This window comes from Propithecus coquereli, unplaced genomic scaffold (assembly GCF_000956105.1).
Source record: "Propithecus coquereli isolate 6110/MARCELLA unplaced genomic scaffold, Pcoq_1.0 Scaffold126, whole genome shotgun sequence".
NCBI classification, from domain to species: Eukaryota; Metazoa; Chordata; class Mammalia; order Primates; family Indriidae; genus Propithecus; species Propithecus coquereli.
Genome location: NW_012136747.1, coordinates 5,093,568 through 5,114,920, shown reverse-complemented (window position 1 = coordinate 5,114,920; position 21,353 = coordinate 5,093,568). Strand labels below are relative to the sequence as shown.

General features: G+C 55.3%; 1 protein-coding gene across 1 annotated transcript in view; it reads left to right on the top strand.

The window, feature by feature from the left end:
- Positions 1-6,160: 6,160 nt before the first annotated feature.
- The window catches only part of LOC105805167 (TRIO and F-actin-binding protein-like), a 17,748-nt gene continuing 2,555 nt past the window's right edge, over positions 6,161-21,353 (top strand). Inside the window, exons 1-5 of the mRNA XM_012637985.1 lie at positions 6,161-6,274; positions 11,579-11,718; positions 13,507-13,708; positions 14,619-14,787; positions 20,832-21,351. Of these exons, the coding sequence (XP_012493439.1) occupies positions 6,161-6,274; positions 11,579-11,718; positions 13,507-13,708; positions 14,619-14,787; positions 20,832-21,351 (1,145 nt within the window). The remainder of the gene's footprint in view (positions 6,275-11,578; positions 11,719-13,506; positions 13,709-14,618; positions 14,788-20,831; positions 21,352-21,353) is intronic.

Sequence of the window (21,353 nt, the reverse complement as noted above, 5' to 3'; positions counted from 1 at the left end):
GACAATGCATGTGATTGGGGGCTGCAGGCTCTCCCCACCCTGGCATGTGGGAGGGCTCCAGGTGGGGCGGGGAGTGGTGAGCCGGGGTCTGCGGGGCAGGCCTCCCCTTCACTCTCTGGAGGGCCTGCCAGGAGCAGCCACACCTCGCTGTGGGGCAGGCCCTCCCCCATGTCGCTGTCAAAACCCATGTCTGACAAGGGCTGTTGCATTTCTGAAGGCCACACCCATGCGTGGGAACGCGCAGCTCCAGGCTTGTGGCTGGGAGGCCCCTTGACCTGGCCCCTCAGCTCCTTCCGCCCTCTCCCTGCTGCTTTCCTGTTGTCCTCCCCTGTGCTTGGGATGGGGTAGCTCATCCTGCTTGGCTGCCTCCATGCCTGGGCAGGTTGGTGCCTCCTACCGGGCCCTCCAGGTGGTTCTGGTGCTCACCCCACCATGAGCCCCGGAAACCAGTGTACACAGCAGGGTTGGGTTTGAATCCAGACTGTGCTGCCTGGTCACTGTATGAGCTTCTTGCTGTGCCAACTCTGGGTCTGTCTGCTCACATGTAAGATGACAGATACTCACTTCTTAGGGCTACCCTGAGGCAGAAATGAGACCACGTGAACGAACCACTTCCCAAAGCACCTGGCGTTCCTTGGGTACACCTTCAGCGTGTGTTGCCGCCGCTGCCTCTGCCGAGATGTCTGAGTCTAGTTCCTTCTCCCTTCTCCAGTGATATGAGGTCATTCAGAACTTACGTTTACAATTTATAACGTTTGCAAGTATAAATTCTCATCCGCTCCCTCCTGTGTGTGCCATCAGTTCTTCCGGCAGACCAGGGAAATTGAGTCACAGTGATTTGGACAATCTAGGATCAGGGGTCGGGGGAGTCAGAACTCCCCGGAGAACTCGTCTCCTTTCCCAGGAGCCCCTCTCTCTAGCCTCTGGAGGCGCCTGGGTTCCTTCCTCCTGTTGCCCTCCATTCTGCAGGCCCCCTGGAATGGGATCTCTGGGGGCTTTCTCAAGAAGGGTGAGATTTAGCTACATAAAACCAAATTGAAAAATAACTGGCTTGCGTAAGAGGAGTTCTCAGGTTAGCAAAGACAGGAGGTTCCCAGCTGCAGATGGGAAGGCAGGGGTGGCAGGCTTTTAGCTCTTTCTTGTGTGGCATTTGTTGCCCAGGCTGGAGTGCAGTAGTGTGTTTGTAGCTCGCTGTAGCCTCGAACTCCTGGGCTCAAGTGATCTCCCGTCTCAGCCTTCAGAGTAGCTCGAGACTACAGGCATGCACCACCCACCTGGCTAATTTAAAAAAATTTTTTTTTTAGAGATAGGGTCTTGCCATGTTGCCCAGGCTGGTCTCAAACTCCTGGACTCAAGCAATCCTCCCACCTCAATCTCCTGAGTTGCTGGACTATCAGCGTGAGCCATCGCAGCCGGCCTGCTTTTCAACACGTGGCCTTTACCTCACAGTCCAAGATGGCTGCCCACCTCCTTGCCTTCTGAATGGCTGTGCTAATCCTGTCCAATTGGCCTCTTTAAGGTGCCATGTGATCCCTGCTCACTTGTTAGTGCCACTCTGGGCCCTTCCCACATCACTCCCTTGACTGCCTACTGCCGTTCTTTACTGGGCCTCAGTGAGCCCAAAGCCACTGGAAGAACCTGGTATAGAAAACACCCCGCAGACAGGTGTGGGGGCCATAGGAATGGCACCCCCTGAAGGCAGGACCCTGGATCTTGACCTTGATTTCCTTGGGCTTACTCAGCCTTGAGTTTCCCTTCTGTAAAATGGGGATAATGACAGCAGCCCTTCCCTACGTCACAGGGACGGGGTGGGGACAGACATGCTACTCTGTGTGCCAGGAGGGTGGCTTTGCTCTTTTGAGAAAAGGATGGGCTGTCATTACTAAGAGCCCTTCTGGCCTCAACCACCCTCATCACTCTATCCTCCTGCAAGGTGGGGGGCTTCTTCCAGCAGTCCGCTTTGCTCCTCTCTGCCACACCCTCGGCTCCCCAGCCCCTGCCTTCTTCCAACCATCTCTCCTTCCAGGACGCTGCCACTGCCCACCCGCCCACCATCCCATGCCATCAAGGGGCCCAGCCAGGCAGCTCCAAAGCTAGGGAGAGCGCTCAGGAGAACCCACCCCTTGACTCCCCCCTCGCCCCTCACTCCCCACTCCAGCCTCACTGTCCCCTCAGTCTTTCCCCTCAGCCCGAAACACTTTTCCCTTGGGGCCTGCAGGCTCAGTCCCTCATCTCCTTCAGGTCTGCTCAGATGTTGCCATCTCAGTGAGGCCTTCCCTGACAACCTTGTTAGATGTGACGCCCTCCCAACACCTGCCACTTCCAGTCACCTTCCTTTATTTTTCTTCTTAGCACCTGTCAGCAGCCACCATACTGTACGTTTTGCTTATTTATCGTTTGAGGTCTGTTTTTCTACACTATAATGTAAACACCACAAAAGCAGGCAATTTGGTCTTTTGTTCACTGATGGGCTCCAGAAATAAATATATATGTGTATATATATATGTATTTTAGAGATGGGATCTCACTATGTTTCCCAGGCTGGTCTCGAACTCCTGGGCTCAAGTGATCCTCCTGTCTTCACTCCCACCTTTCCTCCTGAGTAGTTGGACTACGGGTATGTGCCACCACCACCATACCTGGCCCCATAAATATTTAATGAATTGTCAGGACTGCCACTCTGAGTTGGCTCTAGGTTTTACTGGTTGGTGTGGATTAGAGGGTAGGGCCATACCCTGTGCTTCAAACTCAAACCAAGCATCCACCCCATCCTGGGCTCAGAGAGATCAAGTAACTTTCTCAGGATCACACAGCCACGAAGTGCCAGAGCCAGATATGGAACATGGGGCTCACTGGCTCCTATTTTACTTATAGTAAGAGGGACAAGCAGAAAGCTCATTATCCTTGTTAAGCAGCTATGTTTAGCCAGTTCTATACCAGGATGACTTGATCAGAGGTCTGTTTCTCCCACTGGTCAGTAAGCTCTTCATCCAGAAGGAGTCATGTTTTATTCATGTTACCATCTCCCCGGTGCCCAGCACAGGCCTGGCATATACCAGGCACATGTGATTTCTAAGTGAATTAGCAAATGAAGACGCTCTGTAGCAGCCTGTGGAGTCAAGTAATCTTCCTGCCTCAGCCTCCCAAGTAGCTAGGACTATAGTGTACACCACTACGCCCAGCTAATTAAAAAAAAAAAAAATTATAGAGACAGGGTCTTGCTATGTTGCCCAGGCTGGTTTTGAACTCTTGGGCTTAAGTGATCCTCCTGCCTCGGCCTCCCAAAGTGCTGTGATTACAGGCATGAGCCATTGCACCTGACCTAAATTAACTTTTCTGATCTTCAGTTGCTGTGAAATGGGAATCTTTGTAATCAATCTTTCAGGTTACTATGTCCTCATAAATGTAAAGGTTTCAGAATAGGAGCTGGCATATAGACAGTGCAGAATAAAGATTAGTTGAAAAGGGAGGGAAACTGCATTTTGAGAGTGAGCTCCAAGTCAGTGGAAATGTGCAAATGGAAGTTGAAAACCACTGGGCAGGAATGTTTTGTGGTCTCTTGCGCCCTGACTGCAATAATAATCTTAGTGCTGTAATTTTAATATTGCACATCTATTCGACATTTACTAGGTGCCTGGAACTGTTCGAATACCATCCTTACTTTTTACTTTGCACTATTTCATTTCCTCCTCACAGGTACTATTATACTGTCCCCATTTTCCAGATCCCAGCACTTTGGGAGGCCAAGGCAGGAGGATTGTTTGAGCCCAAGAGTTTGAGACTGCAGTGAGTTATGACTGTGCCACTGCACTCTAGCCTGTGACAGAGCGGGACCCTGTCTCCCTTCAAAGAGAGAGAGAAGGAAGGAGGGGAAGGAAGAATAAAAAGAAAGAGAAAGAAAGAACAAAAAGAAAGAGAAAAAGAGGAAGGAAGGAAAAAAGAAAAAGGAAAGAAAAAGAAAGAAGAAAGAAAAAAGAAAGAAAAAGAAGGAAGAAAAGAAAGAAAAGAAAGAAAAATCAGGCGCAGAGAGATTAAGTCTCTCGCGGACTGCGGCCAGAATGAACCAAGGAGAAGGAGATCAGGAGTCGGATCCGCCCATGCCAGCCCTCTCAAGAGCTCCCTGGGGATCCGGACTGGGATGGGGACTGTGCCCAGGCTAAACGTGCTGCGAGTCCCGCGCTCAGAAGCATCCGGCCGCCGCCCGCCTCCGCCCCGCCCCTTGTGTTTGGCTCGTCCAATCCCATAGTTTTCATGTAAATGAAGCACTTAGAGAGAGCCTATGCGAGAGAGACAGGGGCGTGGTCTCCCGTCCACCTCCCGGGCAACGTTCTGATTCATTGTTATTAATAAAATAAAGAGGCCATGACCCTGGCGCTCCCACCCCGGCAGCCCCCGTGCATGGAAACCTGAGCCGAGGTTAGTCCTGGGCAGCGGGAAAGAAGGGATGGGGAGGGGAAGCCTAAGGCAGGGGCAGGGGGTCGACAGTTACCGGGAGGAACTGGCTGACCGGATGGAGACAGGTCCAGGGGTCCATTCTTCGGGTGGGGCATGTGTATCTGCTTGAGGGTTTTCATTATTATACCCACATCTCAAATGCATTTTAGAGAAGGATTCTGCCAGTTGGTTGGGGATGGAGGAAGAAACGGGAGCAGCGAGGAGCACATGAAGTAGAGCCCCCAACCCTCTCCCAGGGAAATAAGCAGCATTTCCTGTTGAAGGCGATGCTCCGAGATGGGTGGGACCGATGCGTTCCCCTCCACCGCCCCCTTTCCACCCGGGAAAGACTGGGGAGATGTCCACTCAGGGAAGATCAGAGACCCTGAGGCCACCCAGGGGCCAGAGGGTGCGCCCCTCGACACCCAGCGCCCTTTCCCAGTTGGTTCCCCTCTCCAGATCTGATGGAGAAGGAGGAGCCTTGGCCCTGGCTGTCCCAGGGGAGGACCTGAAATTCCTCAGCTCTCTGCGGAGATTGCCAACAAAGGCCTGATCCCCTGGGATGCTTTGAAGGAAACACACCAGGTGAGGACAGGTATGGGCAGGTGACCTGGGGGCACCATAAAATGTGTGTGTCTTGGGATGTTAGGTTCCTCCCACCACCATCCCACCCTCTTCCTGGGGCTCTCTGTATGGGTGGAGAGTGCATCTTTAAGTGACTCTCCTGACCCAGTTTCCGCTTCCAGGGCATGGACATTGGAGCCCCCAGGGGCACCCAGAAGGGAGAGCTCTGAGCACAAGTCAAGACGCTAGGGTTTCTTTTGGGCTAAGCTCTGCCACAAACTTGCTGTGTGACCTTAGGCTGTTCACTTTTGTGCAAGACTTTGTCCTCAATCCTGAAAATACCTTGCCAGCCCTTTACCTCACTCCCTGTGCCCCTTACTTCCACCTCTGAGAAAGCGAAAGGCACACAGACTTGGATTTGAATCCAGCTCAGACACTGTGACCTTGAATGAGTTAGGAAACCTCTCTGAGCCTTAGCTGCCTGATCTGAAATCGGCAATAATTTGACCTAAAATGCAGAGTAGCTATAAGGCAAGAGTGTTCAAACTTTGAGGTGCACTGGAATCACCTAGGGGACTTGTTTAAAATGCACACCCCCAAGCCTCACCCCCTGGAGAGTCTGACTGGGTAGATTGGGAGAGGGAAGTGGGGATCTGCAGTTTTTTAAGAGACAAGGTGTTTCTATGTTGCCCAGGATGGAGTATAGTGGCTACTCACAGGTGTGATTATAGAGCACTACAGCCTCGAACTCCTGGGCCCAAGTGATCCTCCTGCCTCAGCCTCCCAAGCAGCTGGGACTACACTGTGCCTGGCTGGAATCTTTATTTTTATGAGCAGCCCAGGAGGGTGTAATGCAGGGTTCTTGGAGCACACTTTAAGCAACACTGCAGTAAGGACTAGAAATCACACATCAAATGCTTGGCAGAATACCCGGTGCTTGGTAGGTGCTTAGTGAGTGTTTGCTGAGTGAATAAATGAACAGATGAGCAGATGGAAAACCTTATTTCCTTCGTCCTTGTCTGGCCTGGGGAAACTGGGACTGGGGTCCAGGTGTGTGGCCAGCCAGTCATCTGGTCCTTGCCTCCCCCCTCCCCACTCTCCCTAGGCCCCCAGAGGGTCAGCCTTTGGATTGCAGGAGCTGCCCTGGCCTGACTCACCCAATATGGAGGAAGTGGCTGGGGATGCCCCATGTGAACACTTTGAGGCCAACGTGCTTACCCAGAGCCGCTGTCAAAACTGCTTCCACCCTGAGGAGGCCCACGGAGCAAGACACCAGGTGGGCCAGCTTTCCCAAGTGGTTGGAGTGGCTTGGGATGGGGAGTAGGCGATGGGCTGGGCCTGGCTGGGCCACTGACTGGCAGGTGAACCCAGATGCTGTCCTTCCTCCTGACTAGAGCCTCACTTTTCCCATCTGTGTAATGCAGGGGTTGGACCATGTGAATGTTTCCCTATTTTCAGTCACTTTCCTCCTGCTCTTATGATTTTTATCATAGCCTCATCTAGCCTACTGCTTACTTCATTGTTCTTTAAATCAACATCTTTTTCCCCTTCTACTGAAACAAAACTTTACATCACCAACACAAATAGAAAACTAGGATTATGTTCTGTATATAGAAAGTTTAAAAAAAAAGAGAAGAAAACACAAAACAGAAATGTCATTAAATTCTAACTTGAGAGTGTTATCTACAGGAGGCTTTGAGCCTGAGTCTTGCTGTCTCTTTGTCAAAAAGGGAGATTAGCCAACGTTAGAGAAGCGTTAAAGATACAGCAGCACCGGCTGGAGACTTTCTTCTTGAATTTGTTGACGGAGTGAAAGAGGAGTCATAGTCTTACCTTGTGCTTGATGTGGCCTGTTGCTAAGCCCCTGTACACATAATGCGGAGCACCTGGTACACGCGCCATGAGAGGCGTGGGGCCCGTGAATCTTCGAGGGCCCTTCCGACCTTCACCTCCTATGGCTCCGTCATTCTCATTGGGGTCTGAAGCTCCTCTTGGGCCAGCTTTGCAGGGTTAGGCCCCAAGAGGTAGCCAGCGTAGGGGGTTTGCTGCTCAGCTTTGGGGCCAGGCAGGCCAGAGTTCCAGTCCCAGGTTTGCCATTACCTGCTGTGTGACCTTGGATCATTTAAGTTCTCTGCCTTCACTCTCCTCTTGGGTAAAGTGGGGGCACCAGGCTCCTCACTCAGGGCATCTGGCACTGCTTAGCCCAAGCTACATGCGGCTAATTCGGTTCCTCTCTTCCCCTTCCTGACCAGAAAAGTAAACCTTGCAGATTCCTTTTTATCTGTCCTGATACCTCCCGTAACAGCTCCCCTGCGCTCACCCCCAAATCCAGGGAACAGATGCCTGAGAGTCCTGCGCGTCCATCTCCCATGCAAAGACCCTTCTCCCAGCGGGTGGGGAGATGGCAAGCGTGGAACAGGAGGAGAACCTGCATTCCAACAGGCCCGGGTTCTAGTCTTAGTCCTGCCATTTCCCAGCTGGGACCTTGGGGCAGCTTATGTATTCATAGTTGTTAAATAGATGCTTAAAATGTGCCAGGCGTTGTGCTAGATGTTGGGGAAATAATGATAAATCAGACAGACAGAGCCCTGGCTTCACAGGGCTTGTACTCCAGCAAGAGAATTGGAAAGTAAGAAAGTAATCATGCAAATGCTTATGAAGTCATGGTTGTGATAAATGCCATAAAGGAACAGCGAGTAGCATTGGAATAAATGATAGGACATCAAGGCAAGTGTCTCCATGGAAATGACATTTCAGCTGCTTGGTAAATGCTGTGTAGGCATTAGCATTAGTCAGTGAAGAAGAGCGATTGTGCAAAGGCCCTGAGGCAGAAAGGAGGAGGTGCTTTGGAGGAGAGATCAGGGACAGGCAGGGGCAGAGGAGCTACGGGACAGGATGGAGAATGGGTAGGGCCTGGGTGTCACAGGCCTTGTGCCGCTTTGTGGACATGCTGAGGATGGGAGTTCTACTCTGAGAGCCTTAGGAGCCTCTGAAGATTTTAAACATGGGAGGACGTGATCTGATTTGCGTTGTTTAAAGTCACTCCGATTGCTGGGCGGAGAATGGAGAGCAGGGCGGTGAAAGTGAATCAGGGTGACCCGCCAGGAAAAAGTTCAAGTACTCATTCGTGTCAGAGATGACAAGGGCTTTGAGATGGAGACAGATGGACATGTTTCAGAAGTAATTGAGTCAGAGAATCTGTGGGACTCGAGGGAGTGGGAGGGGAGAAACCACGACTGACTCTTGTTTCTCCAGCACGATCCTGGGGATGGGTCCAGCTGGAGTTGTTTGGGGCCTGGTGTGAGGTACCCATAGGACACGTGGAGATGAGGGGAGGTTAGAGGACACAATGGGTAGAGCTCCGGGCGCTGGAGATAGAAGCTTGCAAGTCGCCAGGATGTGGCACCGACCAGGGTCTTGCTCCTGGATGAGCCTGTGGAGGAGGGTGTGGGGTGAGACACGAAGAGGCCTGGGCGGAGGCCGGGGAATCGGCATTTAAACGCAGGTCTGGAAGGCAGAGACAGCAAGGAGACAGAGAAGGACTACCCAGAGGGTTGGAGGCAAATCCCAGAGTGTATCCCACTCCCCAGAGGCCAAGGCCAGGGACGGTTTCAAGATCAGAGGGGGGTGCTGGTGTCAAATCTTTCACTTTCTTGGGTTCGCAGTTGCTCTGATGCTGCAGAACTCCAAGGCTGTGAAACTCCTCCGAGTTCTGCAAATGCATGAGGGGTGACTGTCATGCCCCTGAGCCAGGCCCTGGCAGCCAGCTCTGGGCAGGAGACAGTTCCCTGTGTAGCACACGTGATAGTAAACAACTGGCCCTCAGCCCCAGACGGTGGCAATTACCTCTCGGGACCCTTCCGTCTGCCTCCCTGTCCACTGCCAGCGTGGACAGCGGCCACTCTGGACCGCATTCTGTGGCGCTGCGTGGTTGGGTGTTGGAGGAACAGGGGGATTCTTCCCGCTGCCTGGTGCGGCTGCCAAGGTGGGGGGTCTCCTGCTCTCCCCATCTTTCTTTCACAGCAGGCCTCCAGGGAACCGAGTGTAGCCAGTTTTTCCTCCAGGGATTCTGGAACTTTGGCCCTATTTACCCCTAAGCTTTGGGTCAAGAGATTTCCAACATGTGGAGTCAAAAAATCTGTATGTTGAGAAAGCGTCCCCAGCCTTGTTGGGCTGTGCGGTTCCTAGCCGGTCCCTAGTTACACCCAACGCAGACGCAGCTCTTGGGCCTGATGAAGGCGTCTCCTGGAGCTCAGCGAAGAAACTGGGTTGGATCCGGTTCTGCGTCTTCAGGCAGAAATGCCCCCAGGTCCCCAGGTGTCCCCACCCGCCAGGCATGATCAACTCTTGACCAACTGATCATGCAAATGCCTGGGAGCTCCGGCTTCCCTCAGCCTCTGGGCTTTGGTGCCCGTCCCTGCTCCAGTCTCGGCCGAGTCCCCCCCCACCCCCCAGCTGGGGGTAGGCGGGTCAATCACGGGGCTCACACAGCCCCGACCAGAGGCAGGAGGGGCTCAGCGGGAGGGTCCTGCCGTGTGCTGGGCACCGCGGCCCCTTTTCAATGTATTCTTGATTGTGTTTGACATTATTCTGCTGATTTAATATTTATAAAATTCTATTTTATGTTCTTTCATTATATATTATATAATATCTAAGATGTGCAGACTCTGTTGAAAGCCCTCTACAAATACTAACTCATTTAATTCTCGGAGCACCGAGAGGAGGTGGGTCCCGTCAGTGTGCCAGTTTCGTGGGTGAGATAACTGAGGCACACAGAGGAGTCACTTGGCCAAGGCCTTGGTCGCACTTCCTCCTCCATTTCAGAGAGGAGAAAACAAGGCTCAGAAAGGGGAAGCCACCAGGCTGAGGTCACCCTGGGGGAGTGGAGGAGGCAGCATGGGGCCCGAGGTCTGTCCGAGGCCAGAGCCTGTGCTGACCTGCCAGACGGGACGCAGAGCTGGGGACTCTGGCTGGGCCTGCTCATGTGGGCGGCGGGTGGTGATGGGGGCTGGGGTGAAAGCAGGGACGCGGTGCCACGTCAGGCTGGGGGCCCTGCTGGGCCTGGCTGGTCTGGGACCCCTCGGTGATGCCTGGCGAGCCACTCCCTCCTGTGATGCCTGGCGAGCCACTCCCTCCTGATTCATGCTGTGCCATCCCCTGGGTGGCCAAGGCGCCAGGCCCGGCTGTGGATCTGACACCTCCTGCTGCTGAGCTCTGATCAGAATCTGGCTGCAGGGCAGCGGGCGAAACTGAACCCAGACGGGCTCCTCTGGCCTGGATGTCACGGCAGACAGCCAGGCCCCAGTCCTTGGCACTGCCTGGCCCCCAGTGGTGGCCTTCTTGGGACCTGGAGAGCCAGTGCCCACCCTGGGGCGCTGCCCATGCTGTGGCCTCAGCCCTGAGCTCTGGGATTCGGGTCCCCAGGGAGCCCATGCCCAGGCTCCTGCCTGCCCCAGCTCTCAGGTGAGCGGCTGGGATCAGGTTCCTGCGGTTTCATGTCCTGCATTGTTCTTGGCCGGGCCCCGGCTTATGAAACTGTAATGAGGGGCCCCTGCTCCCGAAGCTGGCCCCTCTAAGGTTTCCGCTGCCTCTGCTACCGCCGCCACCACGGCCGGGAGTCGGGGCCTGGGAGGGCGGCAGCGTGGGGGCCTGAGCCGGAGCCCCCCGGGGCTGAGGGTGCTGACAGCCGACAGCCGCCACCACTGCCGGAGCCTGCCGCCCAGGTAACCCGAGAGGAGGCGGGGCACAGGGTGCTATGGCCGCTGTCTCCCACCACCAGGGGAGGGCCCTGCCATTCCTGGGAGGTAGGGAGAGATGGGGGGGCCTTCCTGGAGGGGAGCAGCCGTTCCCCCCGGGTGAGCCCAGCACCAGCCTTCACAGGTGTGGCCTTGCCGAGGACGGCAGGGAGAGAGGAGTGGATGGCCAGCTCCAGGCCCCCGCCCCCACCCTGGGGCCATGAGCCTCCAGCCCTGGAGCCCCCGGCCTGTCCCTTAGTGGCGCAAACCTCTTCTTTCCTCCAAGGTCTTGTTATCCCATCTCCTCCTCTATCAGACTGCTTCTTCCCCCCAGACCTTTCCCTGCTCTCAGGCTATACTGATCCTCCCCCCTCACCCCTGTCTTCTACAAAGACCGTTTGGGTCCTTCCACGTGCTTCACATTCCCAAGCACAAAGTCATACAGGCATTCACAAGTGAACTTGCGTGTGCTTATGCAAACATATGCATGGCTGCACCCGCTGGGTCTGCATACACATGTGTGCACATATGCACACGTGTTCTCAATACCATGTGCACACATGTGCCCCAGACACACAGGCCTTCGTGCACACACATATCTGCACTGAGGGCCATGTGTGTACACACATGCCCGTGCATGCACACACACCAGGTACCTCTGCCAGCCCCCAGCTTGGATCCCAAGGGACGCTTGCAGCCTGATGGGCAGCTCTCCTCGAGGAGTATGAGATCCAGGAGGAGATGCCTGAGCCTCCCACACCGCCCAGGGCCGGGAGGGGCTGCGCAGGGGGAGGGGAGCCCCCACGTGGGTGCTGAGCTGCCTCCTCTCTCCAACTCTGGCCCAGGAGCTCAGGAGCCCTTCAAGTGCCGAAGTGCCCTACTGCGACCTGCCCCGACGCCCGCCTGCTCCTGAGGACCCGCTCAGCACCTCAATCTCCAGCTGCCAGTCTGTGGGGTACCTGGGCCTCAGGCCGGGGCCCAAGAGGTGGGTACAGCCCCAGGGCCCAGGGAAGGGCTCCCTGGGGTAGAACACCCTCACTCTCCCCCCACATACACCCCCGTTCCCGTCTGTCTGTGATGGCTGCTGGCACGGGTCACGCGGTCAGTCCATGCGGCCTGGGCATGAGCGGACAGTAGGCATGCATCTCAGGCCACCGGAAGAACTCAGGCCAGACTGTACCTGCTTGCACCTGGGGCGCTAAGCCTGCGCTCCCTGACCCTGGCTCTCTGTCCCAGTGGCCCTACCCACTCCGTAATTCCCCAAGACCTAGCTCAGCTTTGCTCCAGGGCATGTGGCTGCTGTACACCCACGCTGCAGTGGGCATGGCCCACAGCCTGCTCACATTTGCTGGTTCCCTTTGCACAGCTTTAAAACATTAAACAGTCCCTGCACCCAGGGGCCCCTGCTGTCACCCACCTATCTGGGTGTGCGCTGCTTCAGGCTCTGGGACTCCTTCTACCCCCAGGTGTGAACTAAAATTCCCCTTTCGGATCATGGTACCTTGGGAGGCCATGACCTGAGAGTCTAGAAACCTGGGTACTAGCTTCAGATTCATCTCTGATGGGCTGCAGGACCTTGGGCAACTTACTCTGTCTTTCTATGCCTCAGTTTCCCTGTTTGTAAAATAAGAGGGGTTGAATCAAATCAACATTGCTTTGGAAACATATGCTCCTCACAGGTAGGCATTATTTGTAAAAAAAAAAAAAAAAAAAACCCACAGCTTTGCTATCAAATGTTTCAGAAAGTCTGGGATAAATGAAGTTGAATAGCTTTCCTACAGGCCTTGTCAGAGCCTTTAATTTGCAGGCATGCATTGTAGCTTTTGGGTGAGGAAGATAGAGAAATATGTAGTATGTCCCAAACTTATCTGACTACAGAACTCTTTTAGGGTCGTCACCCATTACCATATTCTAGGCCAATCTGTGGGTCACTGGGGATCCTGCCAGCTCTAAGCCTCTTTGAGCCTATGGCTTCTCTAAAGCAGGGCTTTCTCTGCAAGTCTATCCCTTGGCATTCAGGCTGGTGACTCTGTCACAGCCCTTGGAACCCTGTTGCCTTTCACATCCCCCAATTAGCCAAGCACGAGTCTATCTTACTGAGCGTGGGGTTCTCACTCCTGCTTCAGTTACAGAGGGTTGGGGCTGGGGCGGTAGTCCTGGTTCACGACACAGCTCTGCCTTTTCCTATCTCTATGACCCTGGCCAGTCTCTTGACCTCTCTGAGCTGCAGTTTCTTCATCTGTACAATGGGAATCATTATACTTACTTCAAAGGGAGGCTGTTGTAGCTCTATGGGGCAGCCTATATAAAGAGCCTAGCACACACCTGTAATTCCGGCACTCTGGGAGGCCAAGGCAGGAGGATCTTTGAAGCCAGGAGTTTAGACCAGTCTGGGCAACATAGTAAGACCTGTCTCTACAAAAAAGAAAAAAAAATTAGCCAGGCATGGTGGCACTCACCTGTAGTCCCAGCAGCTCAGGAGGCTGAGGCAGGAGGATCACTCGAGCCCAGGAGTTCGAGGCTGCAGTGAGCTATGATCACGCCACTGCATTCCAGCCTGGGTGACAGAGTAAGACTTTGTTTCTAAAAAACAAAATAAAATAAAAGCCTAGCACAGAGGCAGCCTCGGTGTTGGCGCTCTCTTCCAGACTGACACACGGATTCCAGGCCCCCTGTGTGAGTGAGCGAGTTTACTTGGGTGGGGTGGGGGTGTCACTCCTCTAATTCCCCATTACGTTTTGGGAAAAAGTCATAGGTCTGTCTCCTCTCCCAGGGGCCTATCCCCATCAGCAGGGCTCCCCAAAGAGGGCCCCACAGCCACCCCCAGAATCAGGAGCTGGGAGCTCGAGGCGGTGCCCTACCTGGAGGACCTGACCTCCTCCCCGTGTGGCAGCTGCAACGAGGGCCCCGACTCTGACACCAGCTCCAGCCCTGACTGCGACACCCCTGATGGTACCAGCGACTCGTCCTCTGTGGTGAGCTGGGGGCGGGAGGTGGAGAGACAAGAGCAGATCACTCCTCCATCCCCAGCCCCGGGTTCTGCCGAAACCTCCAGATGAGGGCTGAGCTCTCACACCAGGGAATTGGGGCGAGGGCCTTGGGACCATTAGCCAGCACCGCAGGCCACCCCGACCAGCACCTGGAGGGGCAGGGGCTAGCCCAGGGTGGGCTGGGAGCCTGGCCGTGGAAAGATCGAGAAAGGAGTTTCAGGGGACAGGGAGAATCAGCAGTGGGCTCAGGCTGCCAAAACTCTCAGGCCACAGAAGCCTGGGGTGTGGGGCGTGGTCACCAGAGCAAGGATGGGACTGGGCCTCTGGGCCCTGCCCTGGTCACACACTGCTGTGCCCCATGACCAGCCCTGGCGTAGATTTCCAAGTGACACAGGAAAGGAAGCAGGCTGTGGGGGTCTTGGAAGGAGTGAGGGGCATTTAGCCAGGAAAAGAGGAGACCTGGGAGCCTTTCCTCGAGTGTTCACACTTCGAAGGGCTGCCGGTGGGCAGAAGAGGCAGGCCTGTCCCGTGAGACCTCCACTAAGGAAAGCAACAGGGAAGCGATGGGACTCAGAATAAAACACCTGAGCCCGCACACCCACCGTGTGGCCGGCACTGTGCTGTGGGCTCAGGGAGAGATGTATGGCCCCTTGCGGGGCTGAGGCTCGGAGAGGGGAAGCAGCCTACCTGAGCCACTGTCCGGGAAGTAGTGGGGCTAGGATTCGAACCCACTTCTTTCTGGCCCCTGGGGGTGTCTCACAGGCACATGCTGGGCAGACAGCGCTCTTTCAACGTCAGCTCCCTTCCCTTCCTTCTACCCCTCTCGTGCTTGGAGCGTTGCTCCTGGGGCCTTCCTTCTCCCCTGAACCCACTTTTTCCTCCCTCTCTCTGGCAGGACTGGGACACTGTCGAGAGGCGGGAGGAGACCCCCAGCTGGGACAAGCTCACCATGATGATCCCGCGGAGGCTGCAGGAGGGGCCGAGAGCTGATAGTGCCCAAAGGGCTCCATCTGTCCCCACCAGGTCCCCTGCAGGAGGAGACACTGCAGCCCAGAGCAAGGAGGGTGAGTCCTTCTGCCAGTCGGTCCCCATGACTATGGGTGTGGTGATGGCCTGGGACCCCCCACATGGCCGTCTCACTGGCTTACAGAGGAGGGCCCTCTGGACAAATGATGGCATGCTAGCCGAGCAGACAGCTGGGCGAGGACTGGAGGTGTGCCTAAGCAGTGTCCTCGTAGGTACTGCTGGAGCATCGATGGGGTGTGCAGTTGAGCCACACCGTGCCAGGCCTCAGGAGCCTAGCCAAGGAGTTTGGACTTTCTCCTCTAAGTAGTAGGGAGCCACAGAAGGTTTTTGAGGAGGGGAGTCATGTAATCCAACCTGTGCCTTAGGAAGTTCACTAGGGCAAAGGTGCAAAGGATGGATTGGAGCAGGGCGAGGCTGAAGGACGAGAGAGCAGTTAAGAGACCTCTGCGCCGCCGTAGTGGTGACCAGTTCAGGCAGGAATGACTGGCTGACGCCAAATCCCTGGGCGAAAGGTTTTCGGGGAACGGGATATTCATGGCCTCAAAGTATCACCCCTCAGAGTACGTGTTGATTACAGAGGGGAAAAGACACCCTCGGGATGGGAGATCTGGCAGGCACCGCCTTAACCAAGCGGTCACATCCCCAGAGTGGCACAAACCGGCATCAGTCGCCCCCGATGTGCTACCTGGGTGGACACGGCGTCCCTTCCCTTCCAAACCGTCCTGCTGAAAGGCACTGCCCGCCTCTAACCCAAACTGAACGTCAGACAACCCGAAAGTGGAAGACGTTCTGCACGTCACCGACTGGGCGCTTCACGAAAGACGAAAGGGGCTGGGGAGCTGTTCTCGATTAAACGAGGCCACGGAGACAAGGAAGCGGAATGCCGTGTGTGACGCTGGCGGCCTTCTAGACAGAAGACAGGGCTATGAGCAGCATTGCTGGGACCACTGGGGCGTTTTGAAAACGGGACTGTGTGTTAGACAATAGGACCATATCGCTGTGCTATTTCCTGAGCGTGACAATGGCACCGTGAGGGGAAGTGTCTGGATGGCTTCAACTGCCTCTCGTGGGTCAACAAGACAGCGAGGGGCAGGTAGATGGGAGGGGAGGGACATGGTGGATGGATGGATGGACAGACAGACAGAGCAAATGAGGCAAGAGACAAACTTACAACTGGTGACTGCGGGAAGGAGAGCTGTACGGATGGTGGCCATCCTGTTGCTGCCAGCCCTCTCCGCTGCGCTGCAGTCACGCGGGTAGGAGAGGGAAAAACCTGGATTAGAGCCACGGCGTTGGGTGAGGAGGGGACAGAGAGGAGACAGGTTTCGGAAGTGGACTCGATGGGGTTCAACATGGAAGGATACGCGGTTGCAGCTCCAGGCCCGGTGTCCGCGTGGCTGGCCGTGCACATCGCTGAGAGCGGAGGGCTGGGGCGGCGGTGTGCCTAGGGCTGGCCGTGCTGGATTTGAGCGCCTCAAGGAAGAGGTTTTGAGGCTGTGGGTGCTCAGCGAAGGGTCGGGGCAGGGGATGGAGCACGGGGGAGGTGCTCAGCAATTGACTTATTGCCCACCAGTTGATCGTGGCTGAGGGGATGAGATAGTAACGAGAACAGCAGCAGCGTCTACGGCAATGCCCCACTTTCCCGGATGTTCCAGGCGTGCGCTAAATTAGTGCCTTGCACAGGCTCGCTCTGGACTCCCCTGACCCCTCTGTCCTGCCTCACTGGCAGCTCCCTCTCGCTCACCTTTGCTGACACCTCTTCTGTTCCACCTTTATTTTTTTATTTTCTGCTTTTTGAGGCAGGGTTTTGCTCTGTTGCCCGGGCTAGAGTGCAGTGGCATCATCATAGCTCACAGCAACCTCAAACTCCTGGGCTCAAGCGATCCTCCTGCCTCAGCCTCCTGAGTAGCTGGGACTACAGGTGTGTGCTACCACACCCGACTAATTTGTTTTTTCTATTTTTAGTCGAGATAGGGTCTTGCTTTTGCTAAGGCTGGACTTGAACTCCTCCTGCCTCGGCCTCCCAGAGTGCCAGGATTACAAGCTGAGCCACCGCGCCCGGCCCTCTGCTCCACTTTTAAATATTGGATGCCCTGGAGCCCAGTGCTGGGCCCCTTCTGTTCTCTTCCTGCACACCCGGCTGCTTGGCCTACGGTACTATCTGGAAGAAGCCAATGACTCCTGAGTCCCCACTCCTGTCCTTGATCTCTTCCCTGAACACCAGCTCTTCTCCACAACCCTGCTCTCCACTGGGTGTGTGGCAGCCCCTCCTGCTCTGCACAGCTCTCCTGCGTCACTCATTAAGCAGTGCCAGGCTCTGTCCAGTGCTGGAGAAACAGCAGCAAACAAGACAGGCAAGGTCCCACCCTTATGGAGCCAGCAACCCATGTGGCAGGAAGGCGGACAGAAAAGCACATTAAAAATAGATCAGAGGCTGGGCATGGCAGCTCATGCCTCTTATCCTGACCTACAGCGAGAACCCGTCTCTACAAAAAAAATAGAAAAATTAGTCAGGCATGGTGGTGCGTGACTGTAGTCCCAGCTTTTCAGGAGTCTGAGGCGGGAGGATCACTTGAGCCCAGGAATTGGAGGCTGCAGTGAGCTACAATGATGCCAGTGCACTCTAGCTGGGGCAACAGAGTGAGACTCTGTCTCAAAAAAAAGAAAAAAATCAGAGCGTGGTAACTGCTACTTGGAGAATCAGAACGGGGCTGTGAGAGTGACTGGTCGGACAGGGAGAGCCTTTCTGGGGAGGTTGAGCTCTGAGTGGCCAGAGGGAGTCAGCAGGGCAGAGGCCCTAAAGCGTGGACAGAGGTGGGGGGTCCGAGGAGTGGAAGGAGGCTGGAGCGCGGGAGCGGGTGGAACATGGGAGAGTGTGGAGAGGAGGCTGGTGCAGGGGCAACGGCACCTTGATCCTCCTCCAAACTGGTTTTGATGTCACCATCCGGCCAGCTTGTGGCTCAGGCCCCAAATCTTACGTGATCCCAGTTCCTCTTTCCTCACTCTTTATATCCAAGTCATCGGCAGTTCCCATTAGCGCCTTGTCCAAAACACACCCCAAATCTGTCCCCTTCTTGCCATCTTCACGACGACTCCTGGCCAAGCCACTGCTGCATTGGGATTCTTGCCAGAGCCTCCTCCAGGTCTCCCGTTTCTGCCCCGGCCCCCCTTGGGCCATTCTCCCCGCAGTCTTTTCAAAACATTAATCGGATCTGGTCACCCCGCCACGCCCCCTGCCTGAATCAGGCCCAGGGAAGAGGGTGCGCAGAAAGAAGAAACAACACTAGGGAACCAGATGCCTCCCCGGGGTGCAAATGGTCTGACGGGCCAGGCGGGATTGCTTACTTGTTCTTAAGCCTGCTGGGCCACGGGTGGGGGAACCTCCTGTGTGACCCACTTGATCAGAGGCGGTCACCGCTGCCCACCTGGTGGCAGGTTCCTGAATTGCAGGCCGGGGGCCAGGGCCCAGGGGAATTAGCCAGCTCTGTGATGCTGGGATCCTTGACACCTCTCTCTCCAGGCATCTCCCAGTTTGCACAGCACGCTGCACAGGGGGTGCCGTGCAGAGCCCGGCTGGCTCAGGGACAGCACACAGAATGCCCAGAGACATCTGGAGGGCCTGCTGTGTGCCCACGAAGGGGCTGCAGGAATGAAGTCAGATCTCGGGTGGGCCAGGCTCAGAGGAGGCTTGAGATGGTGGGAAACAGAAGGTTCTGGGGCCAAGGCTCCAAGGCAGCCTTCACTCCCTGGGAGTGGTGGCAAATGCCATCTCGAAGCACACAGGCCCAGTGGGCAGGGAGGCTCCAGGATGAGGCGGGAGGCAGAGCTGGAGGGTGCAGCAAGCAGCTACAGCAGCTGAGCGCTCTTCCACGCCCCCCAGCTAGGATGGAAAAGAATGCAAGGCCCCTACCCTGAGGGAGCTTGCTGGGAGCGAGCAGTGAACCGCTAACGAGACTGACAGGGTGAAGGAAATGGACGGGGAAGGCCTCTCTGAGCAGAGACCCCCCAAGTCCAAGAGGAGCCAGCCAGGCAAGGAGGGAAGAGGCAGGAGCAAAGGCCCTGGGGAGGGGAGATGTCTGTGGCATTTGAGGAACTGCAAGGAGAGTGAGTGGGAGAGGGGGCCATGGGGGCTGCTGAGGCTGGGCGGGGCGGGAGCAGAGACCAGACCCTGCAGAGCCTTGCCAGCCCGGGCAAATCCTGCATTTATTCCAGTTGCGCTTTGGAGCCCCTCAAGTTTTTTGGTTATTTTTTTAAAAACTGTTTGTTTTGTTTTGTTTTGTTTGTGACAGAGTCTCCCTCTGTCACCTGGGCTAGAGTGCAGTAGCATCATCATAGCTCACTGCAACCTCCAACTCCTGGGCTCAAACGATCCTCCTGCGTCAGCCTCCCGAGTAGCTGGGACTACAGGCATGCGCCACCACGCCCGGCTAATTTTTCTATATTTTGTAGAGATGAAGTCTCGCTCTTGTTCAGGCTGGTCTCGAACTCCTGACCTCAAGTGATCCTCCTGCCTAGGCCTCCCAGAGTGCTAGGATGATAGGTGTGAGCCACCGCGCCTGGCCAAAACTTTTTGTTTTGAAATACTCTAAGATTTATAGAAGAATTGCAAAGATCACACAGAGAATTTCCATTGTACCCCTCACCCGGGTCCCCTAATGTTAGCATCATATATAACCAAGTACAGTGATCAAAACTAAAAAACTAGCATTGGTACAACACTATTAACGATGCTACAAATATTGGGATTCACCAGGATTTCCACTAATACCCTTTTCTAGGATCCAAGCCAGGGTCCCACATTGCATATAGTCACCCTTCTCCTCTGTGTCCTCCCATCTGTGACAGGTTTCCTGTCTCTCCTTGTCTTCCTCTGAAGGGTTGTGAGCAGGGTGATCTGATCACCTTCGCCCTCAGAAAAGATCACCCTGGAAGGAACAGTGACATGGGACCAGAGCACACACGTTGGGGGGCTCCTGCAACCACCCAGGAGAGAAATGACAGTGGCCTGGAGTAGGGAGGGGGGTGGAGATGCGAGGGGCAGGCGGATACGGCATGTATGTTAGGATGGCCGTGGGGCATAGCCCAGCAGGCAACAACAGCGCAAATTTTGAGTGTGCCACATGCTCAGATCTGTGCCAGGTGCTGGAAACTCAGACTTCAGGGAAACCAGCTCAGAGGCTACGAGAGGGACGGAGAGGGCATCTTACGCATGCAGGCAGTTGTGGCACCTTCATTTCGCTCCTGAAGCAGCAGCCTAGGGACATTCATGTAGCTGGTGGCCAACACCTACTCGGTGACTGAGGGATTGGGGGGGGTGGAGGGTGACACTGAGGTCACAGTGATCCCATGATGGGCTAGGAGTTGCGAAGGGGTCCCTGTTGAGGGCAGTTACAGTAATCCCTTGGGCCAGTGCTTCTGAAACTGTAAGTTGCATGCAAACCACCCAGAGGTGTCCTCAGTGGGACCTGAGATTCTATGCTTCTAGCAAATTCCCAGCTGCTGGCTCACAAGAGGTTGTCCATCCCTTCGCCCATCCCATCCTCATGGCAACCCTGGGAGGAACCTCTGTGGTAGGAGTGTTTGGATACAAGGAACAGGAGCATTCTGGAGCTCGCACGTGAAGAAGGCTCATTAGCAGAAATCTAGGGAATTTCTCAGAATCTGACAGCAGGGAGTGGAACCGAGAAGGGAAAGTTGTTAGGTAGCCACGCTGGGTCCACCTCTCCCACTCTGGGGTCACGTGGGCTATTGTCAAAATTGCTGTCCATGAGATTGCTTCTTTTCTGACTTGTCCGTGGACCCCAGACTATGTGGTCTTCCAGCTCTGGAACCCACCTCCCGTTGACTGAGTCAGTCTGGGTCTCAGATTCAAATTCCTGACCTCAGCTCAAGACAGGCATCCCAGCCCTTGTTTAATCAGCCTTAGTCAGAGAGGTGGAGTCACTTGGTATGGACAGTGAGACCTCTAAGAAGATGGTGTGGGGTCTGCCCTAGTCATTGGTCCCAGGGGACAAGGGAAGGTAGCATGTGAAAGCAGCTTGGACCCCTCCCCTTACCTCGGACCTTCCTCTTCTCTCTCCAGACGCTGACGGTGGGAGCCGGAGCGCAGGACAGCACTGGGCGAAGCTCCGTGGAGAAAGCGGGTACTTCTCCTTGGAGCGGCACCGGGCAGCACTGACCCGGGCTTCCTCCATGACACCACAGAGCGGGCCTCAAAGTGCTACCCCCCAGGCTTCCTCTTCCCAGAGGGACATTGCTCAGGTGGTCCTCACACAACGCAGTACCCCCCGAGCCTCCTCTCCTGCCCGAATCACCCAAAGGGACAACCCCAGGACATCATCCACCCAACAGGACACCCCAAGGGCCTCTCAGTACACCCCGAGAGCTTCCTCCCCCTCAAGAATCACCCAACGGGACAACCCTAGAACCTTATCCACCCAAAAAAACAATCCTCAACTTTCCTCTCCCCTCAGAGCCACCCAGCAAGACAATCCCAGAACCTCTTCTACCCAACAGGACAACCCCCAAACTTCTTTTCCTGCTTGTACTCCCAAGCGGGAAAACCAAAGAGCATCCTATGCCCAACGGGACAATCCCAGATCCT